The sequence below is a fragment of the Rattus rattus genome, chromosome 13 (genome assembly GCF_011064425.1).
Source record: "Rattus rattus isolate New Zealand chromosome 13, Rrattus_CSIRO_v1, whole genome shotgun sequence".
Lineage (NCBI taxonomy): Eukaryota > Metazoa > Chordata > Mammalia > Rodentia > Muridae > Rattus > Rattus rattus.
The window spans coordinates 4,741,083-4,763,790 of NC_046166.1; the positions used below are offsets into that span (position 1 = coordinate 4,741,083).

The 22,708-nt window shown below is 44.4% G+C and overlaps 2 protein-coding genes across 2 annotated transcripts in view; one reads left to right on the forward strand and one right to left on the reverse strand.

Annotated features, from left to right (window-relative positions):
* Cacna2d3 (calcium voltage-gated channel auxiliary subunit alpha2delta 3) overlaps positions 1-22,708 on the reverse strand; it is an 804,703-nt gene that overhangs the window by 105,850 nt on the left and 676,145 nt on the right. The gene's annotated exons all lie outside the window — the stretch shown is intronic.
* On the forward strand, positions 6,008-11,850 carry Lrtm1 (leucine rich repeats and transmembrane domains 1; the record flags this gene model as incomplete). Its single annotated transcript, XM_032919346.1, has 2 exons — positions 6,008-6,608; positions 11,183-11,850. Coding segments are annotated over 2 exons (1,032 nt in total), but the record flags the coding sequence as incomplete, so codon positions are not given.

Consider the following 22,708-nt stretch of genomic DNA (forward strand, 5'->3'; position numbering starts at 1 on the left):
ACTACACTAATTTATGTAAGAAAACATGCAACTTTAAATGAGGAAAAGGACACGTCTTTGAAGGTGGGACCTTCCTAAAGCCCAGGGTGACAAGAAGTGTGTTGCTCTGAGGTGCACATAAATAAAGTTAAGTTCACCCTGGGGAAACTGAGGTCCTGCTAGTGTTATTGCAGAAGCCTCTTGAAATGCTGGCTTCCTTTGTGGTAATGGCTTGGACCTGCACTGGCATCAGGCGTCTCTCGAGGGTTGCCTTTTGCATGCACAGTTGTCTAGCCACCTCTTGGATCTGACTCGGGAAGGGTTGGGGAAGGCGCTGCAGGCATTAGCATGCAGGTCACGCAGCCTCACTTTGTTCTCTTGGCTGAGGTCAGATGGAATAAATCAATCAGCCTTCACATCCAAAGTCCTTCAACGTGTCCTGGAGCCTTCCAGGCAGGCCATGTGTGCTCTGGCCCAGCGTTGAGTTGCCTGTGAGAGTCTGCAGGAACAAACAGAACCGAAGAGCTCCCTGGGGCTACAAGCAGCTGCTCCCAGGAACTCATCTACTCCGGGGGTTCTCTGTGTTCCTGGGACATTAGTGTTTTCGGTGGGGAGCCGCCAGCTCAGACTCTTGGAGATCTAAGAATACAGAGTGGGAATAAAGATCCCACTTCAGGTCTCCTGCTCTTCCAGAATCATGTTATATACTTCCCACACAGAACTTCAACTCCTTGAATTCTACAAATAGGACACTGGCCAGAGAGTCCACAATCACCCATTAGGGGCATCAATGCAGTGCAAGAGTAGGTGTCTTCAATTAGCAAATCAGCCTCACTACAACAGTACATGTCCATTGTTCCTTAACATTCCCTATAAGTGTCCTGGTCTCCCAATGTAACTGTACTGTCAATATCCAGCCTCAAGTCCAAGAGCAAGACCCCAATTGGGTCCTGAATGACAAAGTTAAATAGATCTATCCACAACAACCCAAGAAAACACTCAATCTTTCCAAGACCAGCAAAGTTAGTAAGTGCAGTATCCTTCAAGTTTGTCTGTGCCTTTTGAATAGAACAAGATTTGGACACAATCAGGCCTTAATGCTTATCCAGCCTTTTCATTTTCTGCATGAGGAGAGGGGATGGTAGAAATGTCTTTATAGGTGGATGATAAGAGTTGGAGGTTAATGACAGATTCACCAGATGCAAAAGGTGCCAAAGAGAAGGATAACAGAGACAGGCTAGATAAAGGTGAGTTTCCAGAAATAGCAGGATGCATATGTTACAGTCTGTGAGGCTGTCCACAGGAGAAAATCATTTTCCAAGAAGCTATTCAGAGGAATCGCATACAATATAAGGTCTCATGCACAAAGGATTACCTGACTTCCTCAGTGATCACAGACTGGTATGAGAAGCCAGGCTTCCCCTTGGAGCTCTTCCAATGAAAGCAGCTCAGAAATCCTGGGACTAATCTCCTCTATCATTGTGGCCTTCGGCCTTCATGAAGACACTCTGGGCTAGATTTAATCCTGGACACAATCTTGTAAAGTATTGGGTACCATTATTCCTGTATTAGGTAAGGCGTTGTATGGGTAAGTTCAATCCAGACCTATCGGATTCCAGAGTCCACGCTCTACTGCTCAACTATACTTGAGTTTGCTTTATACAACCTCAATAAAAAGGAACTTTGTCACCTGACCAGTCAAGAAGGCCTGTGGAACATTCTAGAGTAGTAAAAAAAAATTAAAAAGCTCACTTCAGGACAGTTTACTTCAGGCACTGGAAGTCAGTTGCAGGGCGACTGTACATTCAAAGAGCTGGTTCCAATCCCCAGTTGGGAAGTTTACAGCATTGCCTATTGGTGGACAACCAACTTAGCTGGCATCTAGCTCATACCTAGACATTGTTATTGTTTTATATGCAAAGAGGGTCTAAGAAAAGGGTCCGAACCTCAGCATCAGTTAATGTAAAAAGATGAAAAAGTATTTCATGCTGGCCAATAGGTCAGTCCAATGTGTGGGCAAGTGTGTGTGTGTGTGGTGTGTGTGTGTGTGTGTGTGTGTGTGTGTGTGTGTGTGTGTGTGTGTGTGTGTGTGTGTGTGTATGTGGTGTGTGTGTGTGTGTGTGTGTGTGTGTGTTTGTATGTGTGTGTGTGTTGTTTGTGGTGTGTGTTTGTGTGGGTGTGTTTGTGTGTGTGCGTGTGGTGTGTGTGTGTTTGTGTGTGTGTGTGGTGTGCGTGTGTGTGTGTGTGTGTGTGTGTGTGTGTGTAGCAAGCAAGCAAGCGAGAGGTGAGATGTATTTGTGGCACTGGGGAGGAGGGATTGTAATACCTACAGAAGGAAACCATGGCTGTGGATTTCAGGACATGGAGTCCTGTCAGCACGGCTAATCTCCAGGGATGTGAGCTGAATGCACCCTCAATAGCCAAAGAAGTGCCCCACGAAAACTGTCAGCCTCTAGCAGGCCAATTTGTTCTCATATTAAACTCTCTGTTTCGAGACCCCAGGTTAGGGATTCGTATCAAGCATCCCCCCACACAGTGAGGGTTGACAAGGCATGGTTGATAAGTCAAGAGAATGCAGATGCCACAGCCGGATTAAGAAGGCTGTTTTATTTTGGTGCCCTGGACTTCAAGCAGATTAAATAATCAAAAAGGCCGGGCCACTGGGGTCATGTTTGAATGCTACAGCTGTTCACCAAGGTCTAACCAACATTCTTTATGTGGTTTGCTGTCTGAATGGGAAAGGCAGAGAAGATCCCTGGGAGGCTGACACTTTGCAAAAAAAGACCGGACACAATCAAAAGACCCTCTTATGGAGAAGGACCACAGCAGACAGAGACAAGGGGACAAGCTGCTTAAATAAGTGACATCCTGAACTAGGCAACTGTTTTCTGCAGTGGAGAAAATCCCATGCTGGATTCAGGGCAAGCGAATTGAAAGCTGGGCTCCAAGTCTGCGGTAACCAGGGTGTGCTGATCCGTGAGTACACACGCCGGGGTATATGTTGGATGAGGGCATTTGCTGCAGAGCCTAAGCCATGAAAGGTGAGCAGGAATGAATTCCATTGCCCCTACCCCAGAAGTCCCCCACCGAGAGAACGGGGGAAATTCCCCCTAAGAAGTGTCTGTGAGAAATCAATTTTCAACCTGTCTTACTTAAAACATTGGACAGATGTAAAAAATATATATCTCTCAGTGGGAAGACAGATGGGTCACCATGCTGAGCAAGGGGGAAAGGGGGCTGGAAGACAAATGTGTATAGTTGTGGTGTGGACATGCAGTGGTCTTGTCATGGGCCATTTCAAAGACAACATGGTGCCTTGAGTTAGAGTTCATATATTGTTCCCTTTGGGGAAATGGGAGGCAAACTGGCCCCTATTTCAGAGATATAAGCCCTTTTATTAAGAGATAAACAGACTGGGTGGGTACTCTGGAGTTTAAGGACTGAATCCGTGCAACTAATAACTCCTTGTGGCTCAGGTCACAACGATGGCATTAGGTGATTTCTAATGGAAAGGCATTAGAGCTTTAAAAGAAGTTATTTGGATGTCTGAAAAATTATGGAAAAACTAGGGCTGTAGATTTCTGTTTGAAAAAAAGAAGGGGATGTGATGCTCTATGGCTCTTGAACTAAATCAAAACAAGCAGCTTTGCCCCCAGAAAGTTCCTGATTTTCCAGTCCTTTAGGTCTGGGCACCAGCAGCCAGGAGCAGAGTCCAAAGCAGGGCAATCAAGGTGTAGAATATTTGACAGTCATGCTGTGTTTCCCCCTAAGTGAGGTATAAAGCAGAGCAACACAGGAATAACTGTCTCTTGAAAGTCTCCATGGCAATAAGCATTTTGTTTTGAATGGCATTCCATGGCCCTGTCAATGCCTCTACAGTTCAACAAAACAAGCTTGACACGTGTTTGTCATACTTAGAAATTCAAATCCCAAGGAAAAGGGAGAAAAACTGTAACTTTCAAGAATGATCACACAGACTTTTAAGAAAATATCAATTCTCCTAGTCTAAGAGTGAGACCTGCTCTGTCTTTTGGGGAGCAGTCACCCACATTCCTGTATAGCTCTGCCATTTGTGGTAAGTGAGTGGGGAATCCTAGAAGCCCAAATACCCCTCAGTGATGGGTGGGTGGACACTGAGTTTGACATGGTCACATATGGAATATGCCCTTTTAGTTAAAAGAAATGAAGAAGCTTTCTAAGTACCCGTGTGGATACACAGTTTTGACCAAACAGAACAGTGTGCAGAATAGGATAAAAGCATGATTATATTTATGTGGATTAACTAAACAAACAAAGAGTATAGCATTGTGCAAATCAATCCCCGATGGTGTACTATGTCTCTTTTGAACATCTAGAAGAGTAATGCAGCGGATAAGAATTCTCACAGATTCTGTAGACAGTCTGAGATGAAATCATGCTCGATTGCTTACTGTTTCTGTGATTCTGGGGAGTGATTTAGCCTCTCTATGCCTGGCTTTTTTTCCTTCAAAAGGATAAAGACAAACAGCCAGATTGAGGAGGTCATAGGGTGGATTCATATCTATAAAGCAATAGAATTGACTCCTGCCATGTAGCACATGCCATCTGGTCATTTACCATTGTCTGTATCATTTGCTCAGGATCACACCCTTCTATCTCAGGGATCATCTTTAGCAATCACAGAAATCAAAATCAGAAGGAATACCTAATAGGCTCATTCCAATCCGTGCTCAAGATCAGCTCCCAATACTCCCAACTCTGGAAATGTTGAGTCTTGCAGTAAGTGAAGGGAATTTGAGTACACGATGGCACCTTTATGATCTGAGCATTTAGCTCAGTGATAGGGCTCTTATGAGCAAACATAAGACCTCAGGTTTAGACCTTAGCTTCAGGAAGAAAAATCCTTAGATAACTCTAAGGATCTCATAAGAATATTCAGGTAATATGCCATACCTCCCTATTTCAACTCAAGCTGGAAATGTTATAAACATTTCAACTCTTGTATCATCTATTGAATATTATTTTTGAATAGCATTAAAATGACAGGAGTTGGGGCTCAGTTAGCAGTACTAGTCTAGCATGCATGAAGTTCTGAGTGTGATTCCCGGCAGCACAAAATTAACCATGGCACTACAGACCTATAACCCTAGTACGGTGACTGTTGGTTTGAGCATATCTAAAGACAGAAACCAGGTTTCTGTGGGGCTTCTGTGGAGTGAAGGAGCTTCAGTGAGGAAAACCAAGTGTGATCCGAAGAAGGCTGTGTGCTCCACTAAAGCACTTCACTTCTTAATAAGAAGCAAGAAGATGTCGGATGTCTGATCATCGATGAATGGCTGGTACAAGTTTCAGAAATAAGGATATTTCTTATATTGTTTCTAATGCTTTTTGGTAATTTTTCAAACCATCATAGAAAAAAGGAGAAAAACGATCATTACCGATTGGGTTATATCTGCAAAGCTAGACAGCTGTTAGCAGGGCATTCCCTAGTCAACATGATTACCTGAAGCCACATCTGATCATTGAAGTGTAAATGAATTAAGACAAGGTAAAAATTAAAAGTCAGTTCTTGTGTTGTAGAAATCACATTTTGGAAGTTCAGAAACTACAGGTGGTTAGTGGCATCCACATTGGAGGGCAGGCACATAACGTTTCTACCACCATACAAAGCTCAAATGGCCGGCCCTCTTCTGGAACGGAATGGTCTTTCTACCTGCCACAGCCCACACACTTGGCTCTGGCCTCCAAAGGACACATGTCCCAGAATGACTTTCCCCTAACCCTCTCTATTTCATGTGGTACCGATCTTATAGTCTGATGATGGAGTCACAGTAGAAGTCCCTTCTCCAAGGCTTCTGACAATGGTTAGCTCAGAGCTTGCCTTGGTGACTGGCCTGGGTGTGTTCAGTCTCATTCTGCTGAGGATGAGGACCTCTTTCTAACTGGGTGGAAGGCACTGCTGGCTCAGGACCATGATGCCTGGGAATTCCTTGGCTGACGGTGACCACATTTCATACACTGCCCTCCATCCCACTCTATTCTCATTGTTTTAGGTGCTCTGCTGCTGGTTTCCAGTGTGGGTATCCTGCTCCCAGGTGTGAGCAGCTGCCCCAAGAAATGTTTGTGTTACCCATCTTCAAACTCTGTGGACTGCAGTGGCCAGGGGCTGTCAACGATCCCCCCTGACCTACCCCCGTGGACAGTAACGCTGCTCTTACAGGATAACCGGATCCACTGGCTTCCTGCTCTTGCATTTAAGTCTGTATCACTGCTCACCACCTTAAATTTATCTAACAACTCTCTTTCAAATCTGGCTGCAGAGGCTTTCTATGGACTTGCGCACTTGCAGGTTTTAAACGTAACGCAGAATTCCCTGCTTTCTATAGAAAGCAGTTTTGTCCAAGTCATGCCTGGGCTCAGGGAGCTTGATCTATCATTCAACAGCCTCAGTGTCCTCCCCACATCTCTGGGCAAGCCTTGGGAGAACCTGACCATGTTTGCTGTGCAACAGAACCATCTTCTACATCTGGATCGTGAACTTCTAGAGGCCATGCCCAAGGTGAGGCTGGTACTTCTTAAGGGCAACCCTTGGAAATGTGACTGCCACTTACTGGGTCTGAAACTCTGGCTGGAGAGGTTCATTTTTGAAGGTAAGTAGTGTGTCTTTCTGTCACCAGCATCAGCATCTCAAGAGGGTGGAGGAGGGTGCAAGGGGCAGCTGTAGGCTTTTGTGTATCTTCACATTGAAGACTGTCATTTTCAGGAGAGGAAATCAGAAGATCAAATCTAAGCAACAGGTTCCAGAATATTAGAGAAAGTAGACTTTGGAAATCACTCAGGGGTTAATAAAGTACAGATGAAGGGCCAAACAGTGCATTTTTTTCCTGTTCTTTATGCACCAAGTGGCTATTTTACGCTATAAAGCAAAGTGGAGTGGTTGTGACAAAGACCAAAGCACATCTCACAGCCTTTGCTATCTGAGAGAAAAGCTTGGCAACCTTGATTATCAATGGGAAACAGAAGCCCAGAGAAGTTCAAGAATCAGCCTAAGGTTGCACAGGAGAAGAACAAATGAGAAAAGAAAACTTGACTATTGAACCTTGGCTTTGTGTTCCTTCCTGAACCACACATTGCATCTCTGAGCACCATTTGCTCATTCCTCTTCTTGAACGTCCTTGGTGTTCCAGGCACTACCCTAGACCCAGAGAAAAAGGCAGTGAATAGGAAATCCTTATCATTACGAAGGTTTCATTGGAAGCGTAAAAGGAAAGATACTCTATAAGACAATAAGTAAATGTATGCATTCAGATGGCAATGGTAAGACAGCTAGGGGAGCCAGTGATGTTAGAAAGGAATATGCTGCAGTTTAGATAGGATGGGAAAGGCAAGCCTCCCAAGACAATGGCGTGTGTAAGAACCAGAACAATGAAAGGAAGGAACAGAAGATGGGGATGGGGGCCCAGCAAGCCTTAAGGGCCTGGTGAGGGAGCTGGCCTGGCTTAGTGAGAGCCAGAGGAGAGAGTGAGTCAGTGGGCGGAGATAACACACAGCACATCTTGGGTGCTCGCCCAGTCCCTAAACATGTGCAGAGCAGGTGCCCTGTCTGGATTTTATTCTAGGGGAGGTGGGAAGTTCTGAGGAATTCTTGTCTAGGGAACAGTATGATCTGACCACTATGTAAAATGCCAGTCTGCTGACTCTGAGAGGGCAGAGCAAAGGCCCCTGAAGAAGAGCCAGTGGGATGAGGTAGGAGGTGATCTCAGTGGAGCAGAGCAGAGATGACAACGGCCTAGACGTGGATGGCATTTGGAACAGTGCTGTGGTAGAAATGGCTGCGGGGCTGAAGAGCATGGTAGTCTGGAAGAAGGAAAGAGTGATTATGGAGGAGTCTTTTGTATTTTTGTCTGCTTGGTAACTACATAAATGGAGATGCTTTCAGCAGTCAGGGAACGGAGGCAGTGGGAAAGTCTGTAGAGATACACGGTGGAAGATCCAGGAAGGGGACATTTTTGAAATATTTGTCACACTTTGGGGTGGAGGGATTGTTGGCGATTGTATGCTCGAGTGTAGGGAGACCTGAGGACTGCAGATGCTTTAGGGGAAGAGCATCACCTGGAGGCATGGTCTACATATGGTAGAAGTTCAAACTTGCCACATTAGGATGCTTCTCAACGGTCTAAGAGCAATGGATGCATGACCAACTAGCCGACACTGAAGTTAGTTCCCAAAGGCAGCTACATAACTTAGTAGCATCCTTCTTATAGGGCAAAACCAAAACCAAACATGTTTGGAGGTGAGGTGGCTAGATCTGGATTAAGTCATAAGCATGAAACAGACCATCCCAGAAAGAGTTTTTTAATCAAAGAAGAGCATTGTCCAATGTAAAATCAATATGTAGTTTCCAGACCTAGGACATCCACGAAATAATGCAGGTAAGGATGGTATTCTCCTATTCAGCCACAAACTTGGGTGAAAATACACCTTTGTCTAGCACTTCGTGCTGCCAAGGGGAAGTGGATAGCATTAGGGCTGATTTTGATCCCTTGATCTAGCAGGGCGGTTTACCTTTCCTTTAGAGCAATGCTTCTGAAGTGCAGATAATGGCCTTTTTCAGAGGAAGGTAAAATCAGTTCAGGGTACCATGGTCTGGTGCCCCAGCATCAAGAAAGGAAAACTACTAACTAGATACAAGACATGGGAAACAGTTTGCTTATGTACACACTGCCTAAGGCAGCAGATGCTAGTCTGAACCTTTATAAACAACTGCAGACACGGAAGGTATCAGTCAAAGAGGGTGACTAACATCACAGACCTCCTGATTTCAGCAATCTATACTGAAGTCTATCGCTTACCCATGCCTGAGTCCCGGGCAACTGGGAGTGAGACCTGCACTCCAGGCCTGCATTCCACGTGACCATTTGGGGACATAAGCCTCCTCTGGATGGAGATGCCTTTAATTTCATCATATGACATTTAATGTCACCACCCAGCACACAGAGGGACATTGTGGGGATTCTGTGTGTGTTGGAAGTGGGCAAAACTCAGTCGTATGGCTCCAAATGAAACCCAAGGAATAAATGAAACCCAAGGAATTGGAAAACTTATGATCCTGTAGGCCTAAGGGCAAAATGATTTGTTTTGGTCAATGTAGAATAGGTTCCCCTTCACCCAAACGTGCACACAGGATGATAAATGCTCATCCTTTATCCACAGATGAACCTATACTTTGATGTTCATGGCTGTGAAATGGGTACATTGAGTGAGGTATGGCAGTGCCACGCTGAACACTTGACATGATTTATCCCTCCAAGTCCTCAGAACAAATCTTGAAAAGCAAATTTCATTATTACTCCTCTCTCGATTGCCAGGAATGCAAGCAGAGGCTCAGAGAGAGTAAGAACTTCCCAGAACTGCACAGCTAAGTTATGTAGAAACCTAAGATTTGAACCCATTTTATCCGAGACAGAGGTAAAGTGTTATCCGTGTCAGGTGGGCATAGTTGGAAGTTGAAGATTGGGACTTCTTGCTCCATCAGCTTTTTTGAGTCAAAAAGGGAGAGGAACCCTCATGCTGTGACCAGGAGATTTGCCTCTGGAATCAGCATCCCTGAGAAGATGGTGGAGGTGGGAGAAGGATCCTGGCTAAGGTCACAGCTGCACTGGAGGCTGCTGAGACAGTGCCAGGCACGGGCCCTGCCTTCCTGCTGTGTCTGGGCAGTCACTGTAGGCCTGTCTTTGGCTGGATTTTAGCACAGTACCGGAGGGAAAAGCAGATACAGAACAAGAATGAATTTGGAGTGACAACGCGGTACACCGTAGCTGAGGTGAACAACAGCCAGTGGAGCAGTCCGGGCTCTCCTATGGCACCTCGCTGTGCTTTGATTGGATGAAATGCTTTTGCCACCCTGTCTCTCTGGCCTCTATCCTTGACTTAAAGGCCCTAGTAAGAGCCACCATAGGTGGCTAAGGGAGATAAGCTCCCATAGAGGGAGAGCCCCTCATCTCAGTCCAGCTGCAGCAGCCGCCTGGATACCAGTGGCTCTCAGGAAACTCCACTTTGATCTTATTGCTTTAAAGCTGGGATTCATGCCTCAAGGGATTGTTGAAGAAGCTGGGGAGGGCCCAAGGGAGTCTAGTCATGTGTCATTCAGTTTTAAGCAATGGCAGCCAAAAGAATATGTATTGGATTTTGTCCCTGTCACTAACCCTGGTGTTTCTGGGTTATGTGATAGCCCTTGTATTGTGGGTTGGCTCTGTCTATTTAGAGGGCACTGACAACTCATCTTAAGATAATGAGATAGGAGGGATGGGCATATATCTCCCCAGCCCTAAATTATTACACGAGACAATTATTAGCATGAGACAATAACACTGAAGTGACAACTACCATATGTACTTTTCTCATACTAACTTAAAACAATTCCCTATGATGTATACTGAGAATCTGTAATCTGCATTTGCTAAGGGAACATGCTGCCCTCCCCTGCTGAGGGTTCTAGGGAAACCTGGGAGAAACTAGCCATAGGACCTACGGGTCCTGCCAGTTAAGTAGTAGGACCACTGCCTTGGTCCAGGACAAACCAGAAAAAAAGAAGTAGAGACAGGGAAGTATACTAGGGACAGGGCTTGGGTGTCGACTTATCCACTCATACCCTGTGTAGATTTTAAAAAGAATTCCCTTTTTGGAGGGTGAGGATTTTGAACTGTCAAGTCAAGACACAACTGGGATGTTCTGATGGCAGAAATCTTTAAGAACTTTGTTCCCATAAAGTAAATGTCATGAGGCACAAGAGGATGAGTTACTTAATACCAAGAGCAACATCTGGTGTTGTCAAATGCTCAGGTACATAAAACTCAGAAGACACCACTCTACCACTCTAAAGAGTGTTGATAGAGACATAGGGTCTTTGGAATTAACACACAAATGACAACAATGGGTGTTTTAACCATTCTTTGATTTTTAGTGAGACTCCAGCAGGACAGGATTCTTGTGTGATGGGCAGTGGGTGGGGGGAAGGCTGGAGACCACAATGCCCTTGGGTGTTGAGTTCTCACATTCTCTGTCAGTGCCCAGTGCTTCCCTCAGCATTTATATATTAAGGTAACTTGGTTCCTACCGAATTCTTAGCCATAAATAATTGTCTACTTAGTCTGTGGCAGGCTGAGGACTTTGGAATACTGCTGTACAAGAGCTCCACCATTGTTCTTTGCTTTGTTTCTTGAAGGGGGAGAAACAGACGGTGCCATCTGCAGGCTGCCTGAACCCTGGAAGGGAAAGGATCTCCTCTCCATTCCTCATGAAATATACAAACCCTGTCCTCTACGTCATCAGAATTTGGTACCCTCACTAGTTCAGCAGCCTGGTTCTGTTCCGCAAGATGCCCAGAAATCTCCTGAGAATAACTCGGGTCAGCACGATCCCTTGGAGTGTGAGAGCAAACCCAAACCAAAGCCAACCAACCTGCGCCATGCTGTGGCCACTGTGGTCATCACTGGGGTGGTGTGTGGGATCGTTTGTCTCATGATGCTGGCAGCTGCGATCTATGGATGTACCTACGCGGCTATCACAGCCCAATACCAAGGGAGAGCCTTGGCACCAACCAGGAAGTCTGAGAAGATGGGAAGTGAGGAACCAATGGATAGTTCGCCAGCCTGAGAGCCTTCACGTCCAAGGCCCCTTTGATCACTGAGGGCCAGAAGAAATGACTGAGTGTGCCTGATGTGTTCATTCCTCCTGACCCATGTTTTGTCTTCCAAACCAACTAAGGAAAAAAAAAACTGTGTCCAAAAAATAAAACAAAAAGTACTCAGTGGGAAGAAATTTATGCCACAACTTTTAACTACCATAGATAAAATAGAGACACTTCTATCTTGCAACTTGCGTATCTTGAAGATATGGCAAGAAGTCTATGTGTGGGAACACAAAGAAGAATGGGGCCATCTCTTTTGTACCTGTCTCTGGATTAAGCTGCTTCTGCAGAGCAACAAGAATTCTGCCATGTGTGTCAATAGGCATTTTTAGGAGTTCTAGGGGCCACCAGTTGGAGAACCTGGAATAGGCTGGTATGCTTGCCTGACCTGTACTAGATGCCTCTATAATCCGAGTTCATACCAGATTGGTGGGACTTTTAGATGCTGTGTATGTTACATATTTAGTGGAAATGTCTATTGCTTGGGTATTTCGTAGCTGGACACAAGAGTCAGATTATATTTAATTTTTCTAAATCAGAAAACCATTTGGGGCTCTCTAAGCTGCAGGGGAAGACAAAGGTTCCATGTCTGGATAATGGGACTCAGGCCCAGAGCCTGGACAATGTTCTGATGTGAAGGGACACAGAGAGAATGGTAAACTAGAATACAGGACAGATATTATCAAGAGGCCATATCCACCGACCAACTGGAACCTTACCCTAGAACTCTCACGGACAGGGATGGATTTAGGTTAGGCTGAACAGCAGCTGTGTCTCTGCGTCTGCATACGAAGTGCACAGAGGGCATGGGTTTGTACAGCCACACCCACACATAAACACCCTCGGAGCAATCAGCCTACACACTAATGAAATGCAGCCATGACGGGTGGGAGCCAGTAGCTGTTGATCACTGCCCAGATTGTATGCTCAACACTCTAGGATAGGAAATAAGAAGGATGTTTGAGGGGCAAGGGGGAGTTACTGGGGGGGGTGACTTGAGGCACTCGGGGGCAGACATCCTGGCTAGTGCTGCAGCAGCATGACTTTAAAATGTTCAGGTATGGCTTGCTAAGTCCACAGACTTGGTCGGAGAGAGTTGCATGCAGAGTGAATTTTTATAAATTGAATCATCATTTTAATGCAGCAGGGGAGCTCGCTATTTAAAGGAACCTTTCATGGAATCTTTTCTGTAATGGAAATAATTGGCTCCAGATTGATGCATTTTTTTCCAAATTTGCATTTCTATGCTAGGGTTTCTTAAAGTGGAATATACCTATACCTACGCTTTCTGTTTATACTGTAGGCACATTTTAGGATCATGACTATTGCACAGGAAGAGAGCACAGAGGAGTTAAAGACATGCTAAAAGCAGAAAATGACAAATATGGGGCAAGCTGTTCCCCTAGAGCCCATGACAGACATTGCTAATCAATCCCAGCTCTTTTCCCAGCTGAGCCTCAAATATATCACAGATGGTTTCTTAAGACAGCACTATAGGCAACCAGAACTAATCAATTGGAGTTGGTTCAAAGGATAAAGCACATTTGCCATTCAGGGTACTGGCTCAACTTCACCCCTCAAGGCCATGTAAAAATTGGTTTGGATCCCCAGTCAGTTGTCTACTCCTCAACTGCGATTCAAATGGGACATGCGTGTGTTGGGACGGACAGATGTCTAGCGTGTTATCAGCAATGTAAACCTTGCTTATACCAGTGGGCTCTGGGCAAACGGTCTTTTTTGGAGTATCAATTTAGCTAGATGATTTATTTTTAGAAGTTTAAATGTCAATGATCACAATGAAACCCATTAGTGTGTGTCACTAATAGGCATTAATAATGACAATGTGGAATAGTACAGAACAACAAGAGTTCCCAGAGAAGGCCCAGGGCTGCATGGGCTGTCACTCACCCTGACACCTCTTCTCTTCTGTGCTAAGGTGGTTCAATTCAACGGTGTGGCTGAGTTTGTATTCTGAGGATGGAGCAACTACTTTCAAACTGAAACAAAGCATTTCTTTCCATTGTCCTAACTGCATTTTTTTTTTGGCTAAGAATGTAATTTGAGAGGAAATTGAGAAGCTCCCTTTATTCTTCCTCTCGATTTGACCAAATGTTTTCCAAGCTCATACTGTGAGCAGGCATGAGTCCCTGTTCTCAGGAGCATTTCTCATAGAGTTCTGACTCTAGCCCCATGGATACTTGGGTACATGGAGCTAGCCTTGGGTAGCCTTCACATACCCTGAGAACTCCCAGGGCCAGCAGTCCATGCCTCCTCTAACAAGCGATTTAGGACTGCAAGCGTACTATGCCCTGTCAGTGGTTTGGCATTGCTGCAGTCCAGCCTTGCCCTCTCCCCTCAGAGATTACATGAAAGCCTTTCTAGTACACTGCACAAACCATGAACGTGGCTCGAACCCTTGCCTGTCAACGCCCTGATCCTATTAGATGTCGGTGTACAGATGATAACCCACGAGAAGGGCTTCTAGCTTAATAGGTAGTCTTTAAGCCACGGGAGTTAAGTGACGCATGTGCAGACTCAGATTTCTATCGTTTGCCTACAGTCACCATACACAGCAGTTGGCAGTGAAAATAATTACTTACTCTGAAATGTCAACAGCTTCTCAGAACAGAAAAAAATATAAATCAAGTTGTTTAGATGAACAAATGTAGAGTTATCATTTGCTAATATGAGAAACGAGATGTTTTAATTGCCAAACGCACTGCAGATGAAAGACCCAGTTTTCAGGCTATTCTGCAGGAACCACAAATTATCTTTCCCAAGAGCTGCAGCTCATGAAGGGCAATTTACAAACGCCTCACAGATTATTTTCAGCTGCTTATTACTGCCATCCTATTCATAGATTTTCCCTGGAAGAATGTCCTTCCATCACAGTGCCAGACTGGAGGAGGCGCTCAGGGCAAAATGCGGGTGTAGAATGTTGTTTCAGAGAAAGTCTTCTGGAATGGCATGCTGTCTTTAAAAGGAGTGTAACCGTGTGGTGACAGGCAGGTGGTTTTTGCTCCGGCAGGGATCTGAGTTCAATGAAGCAGGCAGGAGAAGGGTATGAAGATCATGCAACAAGGAGGAAAAGGCAGTTTGTGAGGGAAAACATCTGTCAAATCAGAGAAGCTTGCACAGGTAAGACAGTTACCTCAAACCCCGAGGAAAGATGTTTGCGCTTAAGATGACAAAATGCCAGTGGACAAAGGAGTTTTGCCTTATGAAAATAGAGAGCTGAAAAGAGATTCGTACCATGGCTTCCTGCAGAGGCTCCTGGAAGTCAAATCTTATTGCTGAAGCTCACTGAGAACTGTTGAAGACAGACCTCCTTCGCCTCACACTCTGAATGCTGGAAGTGGCTAAATTGGTTTCTAAAATATTCTATCTGTGCCCGATATTCATAGTTATACAACAGCCATTCGAAACCTGTAACTTGCTGTGCAGATCAGGACATTGCTGTTTCCAATGCCCATCTAGATTCATTAAATGCTACTGTCAGAAACTTGCTACAGGACAAGACACCCTAACCTACAAGGTATCCCCAAGCAGGATTATCTGCAGAACTTCTGGGGACCATGCCATTTTCCCCTAAAGGATTTGTTTGCTTGTTTGCTTGTTTAAATGCTTAAATTACACTGAAGTCTCAGTGAAACCTTTTGTCTCACTCAGGGGCAGCCTTATAACTTTCTGACAGGCTTTCAGATTCCTGACAGGAATGGTCGCCTCTATTCCCATTCAAAAGACACTATATGTTCAGACTCCTGGAGATGGATAGGCTGTCACCCATGGCCTCACACATCCATTTAGCAGACCCAGAAAGCAAATCAAGGGAGCCAGGAGAGGCCGTGAAGAACGTTACGTCCAGGCCTGGATAGTTTCAGAACAGTTGCCATGGCCTCCTTGTCCTTCATGGGCATTGCTAACAGATCACAGCATACTTATCAACGGATTCCAGACCAGGCCTCAGAATCCTTTCAAATCTGTTTCCCAGGTGCCCACAACAGATCAACTTGAGTTGACATAAGGGATTACCGTTATTTGCTACGTTGATATAGTTCAGTGCCTCTATTTTACAGTTAGGAGCTAGAAGCATGGGAAAGGAAGGAAACCCTCCAAAAGTCACACACAGTTCACTGTGTGGCTGATAAATCCAGCTGCAGAAGCATGCCATTAGCCTGAACAACACAAGCTAATCCCCCATTACCCTTTGTCCACTGTGCCCTCAGCTGCTCTATCTAGACCATGACGACATTGTACCAATCACTTAGATAAAGACAATTAGAGGACTGCCACCAGCATTCACTGGGTGTGGTGCTGGCTAGTTTTATGCCAGCTTGACACAAGCTAAAGCCATTTGGAAAAAGGAAACCTCAACTGAGAAAATGCCCCAATTAGGATTGGCCTGCGGGCCCTTTTCTTTAATTGATGAGTAATATGGGCGGGTCCAGCTCATGCAGGGTGGCGGAACCCCTGGGAAGGTGTTCCTTAGTTTTATGAGAGAAAGCCATTGTGAAAGAACCCAGGAAGCAGAGGTCCTTCTGTGGCTTCCTCTTCAGTTCCTGCCCTGACATTTTTTCTTTTTGTTTTTTTCTTTTCTTTTCTTTTCTTTCTTTCTTTCTTTCTTTCTTTTTTTTTGATGATGACAGTCTATGGAAATATAAGCTGAGATTAACACTTTCTGACCCAAGTTGCTTTTTGGTCATGGTCTTTTATCATAACACTAGAAACCCTCTAAGCACATTAATTAATTTTCTATATGCCTTATAATGAAAATCACAGGTGTCTACTGTTCCATGGCACATGAACATGAGCCGTGTTCTCATGAGCTTAGAATGCAACTGTACTAAGTTGTCACATCAGTAAATGATACAGTAGAAATTCACATACAAGTTGTGATGGCTGCTTGTATGTCCACATAACACAAGCTTGGGTTATTTGAAAAGAGGGAAGCTCAATTGGGAAAAACTCCTCCATAAGGTCTGACTGTAGGGCATTTCCTAATTAGTGATTGATGAGGGTGGGCCCAGCCTACTGTAGGTGGTACCATCATCTCTTGACTGGTGGTCCTGGGTTCTATAAGGTTCTATAAGAAAGTAGACTGAGCAAGTCAGTAATCCATCCCCCATGGCCTCTGCATCAGCTTCTGCCCTGCTTGAATCCCTGCCCTGACTTCCTTCAAGGACGGATTAGAGGTGTCAGCCAAATTAACCCTTTCCTCTCCAGCCTGCTGGAGGAGAGGAGATAGTGTTTCCTCACAGCAATAGAAACTCTAACTGAGACACAGTCTTCCCAAAATCCTAGGTGACTTTTGAGACTGAACACATCCTTTTAGTTGTTGTTATTTTGAGTTTTCACTTTTTTTAAATCAACCCTTCTGGCTAGCATACAGAATACCAAAGGCACAGGTTTGGTTATAAAATACGTGCGTAACACCGCAGAATGCTCACTCCATCCCCATACCCTCTTCTGAGCTCCCTCCCACTCCTGCTGGCTCACTTCCTCCCTCTCATAGTTTTTCTTTCAGCTTTTATGTTTCATATGTACATATGCATATCTGCACACATGTTGAACCTAGATTTTCCTCATGAAAGAAATATACAACCTGTTTTCTCCCCACTATCCTTTTTTTTTTTTTTTTTTTTTTGCTAATGCATGGATTGTACTAAAGATTTGGGCTTTTGCCTCTGAGTAAACTGGAAGGTCAAAGGAGTTCTGAGTGAGGGAGACATGTGATATTATTTGTCTTGCAATGTGGTTACTGGTTAGCCTAGACTAAAAGGGAAAGGGCTCTGAGAAGGTGAGGGCAGTGGGAAGGAAAGACTGCTATGACTACCATGGGCAGGGCTCCAGGTAGGCTGTGTGAACAAGAAGATGCTAGCCACAGTATCACACAGTATCCCAAGGTGATAACCTGGATAGGAAAATAGGAGGATTCAAAATGATTTCAGGCACCAGTGAGATGCCTCACAACTGCTGCTAAGCCTGATGACCTGAATCTGATTTCTGGGACTCATGTGACGGAAGAAGTCCTCTGCCCACTACATGAATGTTGTAAAACACACACACATACACACACACACACACACACACACACACACACACAGACACACACACTGCCACACAAACAAATAAATAAATGAAGGAGCAAATAAATACATAGAATTCAAAGATGGAATGACTTCACTATCCTGATTCAAATCAACTTCAAAAACGATCAAAGGGGCATATTTGAAACAACTAGAAATTAAATAATTAGGAATTCTTATGTTCTTTCGGTGTAGTACATGTCATCTGAGGATACAAAGAAGGCCCTATCCTTTAAAGATACACACTGAAATCTTATGAAAAATGTATGATCTGACCGTACTTTAGTTTAAAGTAAATAAAGATGTGTGGTAGGGGCTTGGAGTGGGGGTGCAGGGTAGAAGAAATGAGTGATGGGCGGGTCTGGCTGGGATCAGGACCAGTGTCTGGATGCTGCTCCAAACCCCAGCGGTGGAGAGGACACAGATGGAGAACTCTGGGTTCTCTGACATTTACAAGCCTTGAGAACTGAGTGAGTCACCCTGGCGAGACCAGAACATTGAAGAGCAAGGGAGCGCAGGCACTCAAGACAACTGACGACCTGCGTAGTGGTAGTGCAGGAATGAAAGAAAGTGGAGTGTCGATTCGGGATGCTCTAACATAGTTGAATCGCTGGAAAATGCTTTTCTGTGAACAAAACCTGACCACTGTGGGGCGTAAAACAAACTGGAAAGAGCATGAGAGAGGACTGTACCGCAAGAGAGGATTAGTGACGCACCCCATAAATAAAACAGTACAACTGCAGTCTGATGTTGGCTGAAGTCTGACTAGTTCAGCTGCATTCAGAAAGGTAGATGGCTTACGGAGGAAAAACATTTGAATGCCCTACCCTAGGCTTCCACTCTCAACTCTCCTGAATACTAATAAGTTTTTATACTCCCATCTTCCGTGAGCTGGGCCATGTGCAATAGCAAACTTTAACCCTGAATTATGGATGGCAGTCTGACATTGATCTTGACATAGGCTAGGTCTGCTTGTCCCAAGAACTGGCAACAAGTGTGGCCTCTGGGGACAAAAGGCTGTGATCAATTCGATCTCTCTCTAATCACATGCTGTGTAAGGTTTACTCCACTGGCAAAAACACCCACAAAGCTAAGTGGCAAAGTACCTATGCTTCTGCCATGGCTCCATTCCTATCTTCCCTCCTCTTTCCAGGAAATATACTAAGCTTCCTTGATCTCCCATGAACCCTTCTCTTAGCCTGAGTACCATATATTCTCATCTTAACAGAGATCAAAGTCCTAACAAGAAACTTGGAAGGTTTGCTTAGGTAAAGGCAGGAAAATAAATCCCCTGTCTTTCCTGAGCCATGTTGGCAAAAAGGAAGGAAAGAAAGAAAAATCCCATAAACTCTTATCTACTAAAGTGTCTCGGAGCATTTCCAGTCCTGCAGCAAGCATCATCCTAAGTCCACTGTTCCAAGGCTTATAAATCAGAATGGAGCTTAAGTAAACTGCCATGGCGACTGACAATGGGAATATGGACTTTAAGGAAGCTGAAGACCTTTGGTTGGGATTCTGCATAATTCCATAAAACGGGACAACTGATGGACAGATTCTGACTCATGACAATGAAACTCTTACATGAGTATTCATTTACATAACCTCTGATTCCAAAATCACCTTACTTTCAGAAGAACATGGTAAAATACATGATAGAAGAAGCAGCTTCTGTTTATTCTGCTTTAAATAGATCGTGCGACATTTTCATCTAATAAAGGTGTAGCTGAGCTTCTTTGGACAGAGCCAGGCAGTTTTGTGTTGTTGTTCATTTTCTGTCCGACCACCTGGCTCTTGTATTTTTGGAGGAAAGTGTCTGGATATGAAACAGGCATGGCTGCATGCAAAACACGACCTTATTTTCAAAAAGGTCAGCAGATACACCACAAGGCACGTATTTCTCAATAATGTAAAGAGCTCATACAATATGGCAAAAGGCAACTTATTATCATTTAAATATAGGCAGTGGCTTTTTATAGACATCTCTCTAGAAAAAGATATATCAAAGGCCCCAAAGCACATGAACAGATAGATTCTCAGCACTGGTTAGTGGTAAAATGCAAATCCATTCCTGCCCATTGGTGTGGTTAAAAATGAAAAGATAGATAACTAAATGTTGATGAGGCTATGGAGAAATTGGAATTCTTATGCATTGCTGGTAGAATTCTGAACTAAAGTAACGACAACTCAAATTGGGGTTTTGAAACCTACAAAATGCGAAGTGAAGAGTTACAAGTGATACAGTTTTACTTTTGGGTAGGTACCTGCTCAGGAGGGATGAAACATGTCCACGTGGTAACTGGAGATGAATGCCAACAATATTAACAGTAGGTAAGGGGAATTCACATAATAGGATATTATCTAGTGAAGGAAAAAAATGAAGCACTAATTCATAGCATAATATGGTCCTGGAAAACATATTAAATGAATAAAGCCAGTCACTAAGGCTCATGTATCATTCCAGCTATCTGAACTGTCCCAAAATATGTAAATCCATTGCTAAACCAGAACACTAGGCCCAAGGACGCGGAGAAGTATAAAGAAAGAGGAGGAGGTGTGGGCAGAGTTCCTTTAGAGTACACAAAGAGTTCTACAATTAGTTTGTAGTGAAGGAGTGAACTTTACAATACAGGAAAGGTGTAGCAATAAAGCCACAAGAAAAAAATTACAAGTAAATAAAATCAGGTGGCAAAACTATAGAATTGGTCCTGCTGGCTGCCATTTTCCAACCGCTCTGCTCTAAGATATTAGTAGTAAAAATTCATGTTTCAGTATTTTACTCTGAAGAGTTAAGACACTGTAATGAGGGTCTGGAGAGAGAGAGAGAGAGAGAGAGAGAGAGAGAGAGAGAGAGAGAGAGAGAGAAAGAAGAAGAAGAAGAAGAAGAAGAAGAAGAAGAAGAAGAAGAAGAAGAAGAAGAAGAAGAAGAAGAAGAAGAAGAAGAAGAAGAAGAAGAAGAAGAAGAAGAAGAAGAGGAAGAAGAAGAAGAAGGAAGAAGAAGAAGAAGAAGGAAGGAAGGGAAGGAGGAGGAAGGGAGGGGGGAGGAAGGAAGGGGGAGGGAGGGAGGGAGGGAGGAGGAGGGAGGGAGGGGGGGGAAGATAGCAGTTAAGAGCACTTGCTGCTCTGGAAGAGGACTCTGATTCAGCTCCTATTACCCATGCTTCACAACTGTCTGAAACTACACTTCTAATAGATCTGATGCTCTTTTGTCCCCTGATGGTCCAGAGTATGCACATGGTGCACATACACATATGCAGACTTTCATATCCATAAAAATTTTAAATGATGATAATAATAAATATAACCAAATCATAGTAAGATGTCCCTAGGTAAGATTTCATAGAGAACAACACCTGGGAGAAAGGCTCAAACTTTAAGAAATCTAACCAAAGCATCATACAGCAAACCATCATTGAATGATAAAAACATTTACATATGAGCAGACCTCTATTAGAATGAGAGAGGTGACAGCCTCTTGCTCACTTTTAAATATTTAGTTGATACTAACTTTACTATATAAATCTACCAGGGATTTGAGAGCCAGCCTAATTCGCTAGCTCATCCCTGTGAGCCACAGGTACCTGTCACCGCTCTGCTGCAGAGTTCTGTCTGGATGATGTGCTGGTCTGCTCTGTAGCTCTTGAGAGTTGTCCCATAGGGGGTTAACACAGAGGATCCAGTTTCTCTGGTCCTGGGCTATTTTTACTTCACCGGTGCTAACCCTGAGCGTGCTTCTGTACCGTTTGGAGCAGCTGTTCTGATGGGCAGTCCTAACTCTGAAATCCTGTCACAGATGGTAAGACGGCCTAATCTTCTACTGCATTTCTAATCCATTTTCATGAAATTTGCTGTTGTCAGATGTACTTCATCTTCTTCCCCCCTGCATTGAACCCACCTTGGTTTTAAAATGCCTCCCCAAAAGCTCCACCTGAGCTGCTGATTTAGAGCAAAGACACGATGTGGACTTCCATTTCCCGGTCAAACTGCCTGTGAGCCTTCCCCTGAGAGTCTGGTCACTGGCCTCAAACTGCACCACCATTCAGGTCTCTGAATACAAAGCTGAAGTGTGTGCATGAGTAAGGAATCTCACCCCCAAATCACTCAGATCCTTGGAGAAGTTAGCTGCCTCTTCCTGAGGAGTCTCTTCCCACAGAATTTTGCGTGCCCGGTACCTCTCATCATTCAGGACTCCACTCAAGGCTCTCTCTGGCTACCTCATAGCTAAGAGGCCTCACCCTCACCACAGGAGTGGCTTTCTTCTCTTTGCCCCTAGCAACCACAATTTATCTCTTTGACTGGATCTGTTTCTAAAGAGTACTTTTCCTTCCCCCTTCCCTCTTTTCTTCTCTCTCCCTTCCCTGCTTCCTCCCTCCCTCCCTCCAGTCTTCTTTTTCTTGCCTGCTTCCCATTCCTGCAATACTTAGTGGTTCTCTGTCTCCAGCACTAAGGGAAGCGCTCCCTTGGCAGCAATATGCTTAGTGGGTAGAGAAGCAGCTGGGTGGAAGGATTTGACCTTAGACATAGGCTCTCAGCCCGTGAGCTCATTGCTATGCCAATTAGCCTTCTCCCATGAGCTCCTCATTGTCTTCAAGGGCATCTTCAGTTAGGCACCATTGGGAAGGAAACGTATAGCTATTGAGAAGTTTAATGATGGTGCTCATTTTAAGCCAGCATTTCTTTCTTACCACTTCTGGCATTTTAAACAAGAACATTCTTTGTTCTGGATCAGTGGGTAACTTGCACTTTTGGATGGTTGGTACCATTCTTACCCTTCACCAAGTAAATACCAGCAATATCTTCTAACCAGGGGAAATAAGCACTCCCCTTCTCTCTCTCATAAACACACACACACACACACACACACACACATACACACACACACACACACACATGTCGGGGCCAGAGGTCAGGTTTGGATACCATCCACCTTGGTCTTTTGAGACAGGGTCTTCCATAGGTCTAAATCTAGCTGATCTGG